At 34.7% G+C, this 3351-nt stretch overlaps 1 protein-coding gene across 1 annotated transcript; it reads left to right on the top strand.

Moving 5' to 3' along the window:
* Positions 234-3284, top strand: LOC107608241 (synaptotagmin-2-like). Its single transcript, XM_016310091.2, has 8 exons — positions 234-480; positions 606-704; positions 849-899; positions 1198-1321; positions 1400-1620; positions 1724-1798; positions 2016-2092; positions 2192-3284. The coding sequence occupies exons 1-8, from the start codon at positions 370-372 to the stop codon at positions 3063-3065; spliced, it is 1632 nt and encodes a 543-aa protein (XP_016165577.1). The 5' UTR covers positions 234-369; the 3' UTR covers positions 3066-3284.

The raw sequence follows: 3351 nt of genomic DNA, 5'->3' as shown, positions 1-3351 counted from the left end.
ATATCTATTATATTTAGAATTATTTAATTATTTTAATAATAATAAAAATTATAAAATAAACAAATTTAATATAAAATAAAATAATTTTAAATTATTTTTTTATTATCTTTCAAATATTTATGATGTATTAATTCTTTTTGGCTAAGAAGACAAATAAGTAAATAAAAAATAATTATGTAAATATTACTATTTCTTTTATCCTTGTTGTTTTCCAAAATTTGCTAAGCATTACATGTTTTAGCGGAGGGATGGTGATCCAAGGAGAGCTCGGGAACATTGGAAGTGATGCATTTTTGAGATGGTTCTTTCGAAGAAGATACATATGATTTTGAAATTTTTTTTCTTTCCAGAGTTGAAGCTTTAGAGAAGATGAGTTTCTTTAGTACCATTTTTGGGTTTTTCGGGTTCGGAATTGGAATTTCATTTGGCCTCGTCGCTGGCTATTTTCTCTTCATTTACTCTGAATCCGCCGATGTTAAGGTATGTATGTATACTCCTTTCGTCTTTGACCTTCTTTATCATCAAGTTCTTACATTACATACACATACAAATACGCAGCCATAGGTGAATGAGTAGTTATACTGACACTATTTGACATAACACAGGATCCTGAGATCCAACCACTAGCGAATCAAGACTCTGAAACTCTCCAACGAATAACTCCTGAGATTCCACTTTGGATTAAAAATCCAGACTTCGATCGGGTACGTAATGTATTATGCATTATTATCTGCTCTCTATATAAATATATTTTGTTTGGACAAATTAAACGCAACACTGTTCTGATTTTCTTTGGTTACCAAACATTTCCGTTTTTATATTATTTGTTTCAATCTTTGCCCCTCAAGGTTGACTGGCTTAACAGGCTTATCGAATACATGTGGCCCTATCTTGACAAGGTAAGGCATAGATATAGTCTATTCCTTAATTAATTGATAAATTATTAATGTACTCTACTAGGTAACTAATATCCAACCAGTTAACTATTAATCAATTTGTTATTAATTAGTAATTTTGATTTTTTAAATTATTAATTAGTAATTATTTAAATTTTATTTTTAAAATATAAAATTAATAATTATTAATTATAGTTGTTTAAAGTTGGTTGGTGAGGAGTTATTTACCTATAGTTTCCATTATTAATTGGTGTACTTCACTTACTGCATGCATGTAATCAACAAACTGTTGTCTAATTAGGCAATATGCAAGACCGCGGAGGGCATTGTGAAACCCATGATTGCAGAGCAGATTCCCAACTATAAAATTGATTCTGTAGAGTTTGAAGTGCTCACTCTCGGCAGCCTGCCCCCTACTTTTCAAGGTTTTCTTAGCTTGTACAATTAACAAGGTACCAATCTAACTAAGCGGTACGTATTAATTAATTCGTTGATCTCCTCAGGGATGAAAGTTTATATAACTGATGAGAAGGAGTTAATTATGGAACCAAGTATCAAATGGGCTGGAAATCCTAATGTCACCGTCGCAGTTAAGGCATTTGGGTTGAAACCAACCATTCAAGTGGTGGATTTGCAAGTTTTTCTTGCACCTCGTGTCACTTTGAAACCTTTGGTTCCAAGCTTTCCTTGTTTTGCCAACATCTTTGTGTCTCTCATGGAAAAGGTTTGTAGTGGTGTTTGTAAACCTTTGGGGCATAGCTTACTATATCGCTTTTCAATTGTTTCATGATAAACTCTCTACTACTTTGGCATCCTTTATGTTGCAGCCACATCTTGACTTCGGACTAAAGCTTGTAGGGATTGATCTTATGTCTATTCCTGGTCTCTACAGGTTTGTTCAGGTAATATGTTTGACCACATTTTTATTTTTGTTTTTATTTTTTTAATTCTTAAAAGTTGAGATGCATTCATCATCGACTTGGAGTGGTAATCAGGGAATCTATTTATGGTAGAGCGAATGTCGCTCTTCCTAATTCAATTTATGAATTGAACTGTTTTGATATTACTACTAGTACAGTTTGTTTAAAATATGTATGGCTTTTATATTATTATTTCCAGGAGCTTATCAAAGATCAGGTTGCGAATATGTATTTATGGCCCAAAACCCTCGACGTTCAAATCATGGATCCGGCAAAGTACATACATTACCTTTGCATTTTTATTTTATGTATTCTAAAAAAAAAAAGGAAAAGAAAAAGAAAAATCACTTATGTATTTTTAATCTGAAATGTTAGAGCTATGAGGAGGGCTATTGGAATTTTAGTTGTAAAAGTAGTGAGAGCAATGAAACTAAAGAAGAAAGATCTTCTTGGTGCATCTGACCCTTATGTGAAGATAAAGCTTTCTGGGGACAATATGCCAGCGAAAAAGACAACGGTGAAGCACAAGAACTTGAACCCAGAATGGAATGAAGAATTTAATTTGCTAGTGAAGGATCCAGAAACACAGACACTAGAGTTTGAAGTGTATGACTGGGAGCAGGTCGGGAGGCATGATTTTATGGGTATGAATGTGGTGGCTCTGAAAGAGTTGAAAGAGGAAGAAACAAAGGTGATAACACAGGATCTGCTAAAGAACATGGATCCGAATGATGCGGCAAATGACAAGTCCCGAGGTCAGATAGTTATGGAATTAACATATAAGGCTTTCAAGGAGGAAGAGATGGGGAAAGGGTTTGAAGAGACAGAGATGATGATGATGGATAAAGCTCCAGAAGGGACTCCTCCAGGTGGAGGATTGCTTGTAGTTGTAGTCCATGAGGCACAAGACGTGGAAGGAAAGTACCACACGAATCCACAAGTACGCCTCATTTTCAGGGGAGAGGAGAGGAAAACCAAACACGTGAAGAAGAACAGAGACCCGCGGTGGGAAGAGGAGTTCCAGTTTGTGGTGGAGGAGCCTCCCACTAACGACAAATTACATGTGGAGGTTGTTAGCACTTCTTCCCGTAATTTGCTTCGTCAGAAGGAGTCTCTCGGTTACGCTGACATCTCTCTTGCTGATGTTGTTACAAACAAGAGAATCAATGAGAGATATCATCTCATAGATTCTAAGAATGGTCGCCTTCAGATTGAGCTCATGTGGAGACCTTCTCAACCCGCCACTTGATCACCACCACCACATCCTTATATACCTTTTAACAAAGTTTATTTAGGTGCATATCATTTTCGTTGGTATACCTACCTCTTTTGAATTTTAACAAAATTTTCAAACCAATCAAGTCTTCTGGATATAATATAGACCCATTTAATCAACCATTTTTGGCATCTAGCTGAATTTATTTCTTCATACTTTCATAGATAAATCGCTATTCCTGAGTAACTTTCATAATTCAATTTAAAAATCTTTAAATATGTTTAAGAACCAAAAAATTTTTTTTTCCAAAACTATGTTT

This window comes from Arachis ipaensis, chromosome B07 (genome assembly GCF_000816755.2).
Source record: "Arachis ipaensis cultivar K30076 chromosome B07, Araip1.1, whole genome shotgun sequence".
NCBI lineage: Eukaryota > Viridiplantae > Streptophyta > Magnoliopsida > Fabales > Fabaceae > Arachis > Arachis ipaensis.
The sequence above is the reverse complement of the archived record's forward strand: the minus strand, read 5'-3'. Positions and strand labels throughout refer to the sequence as shown.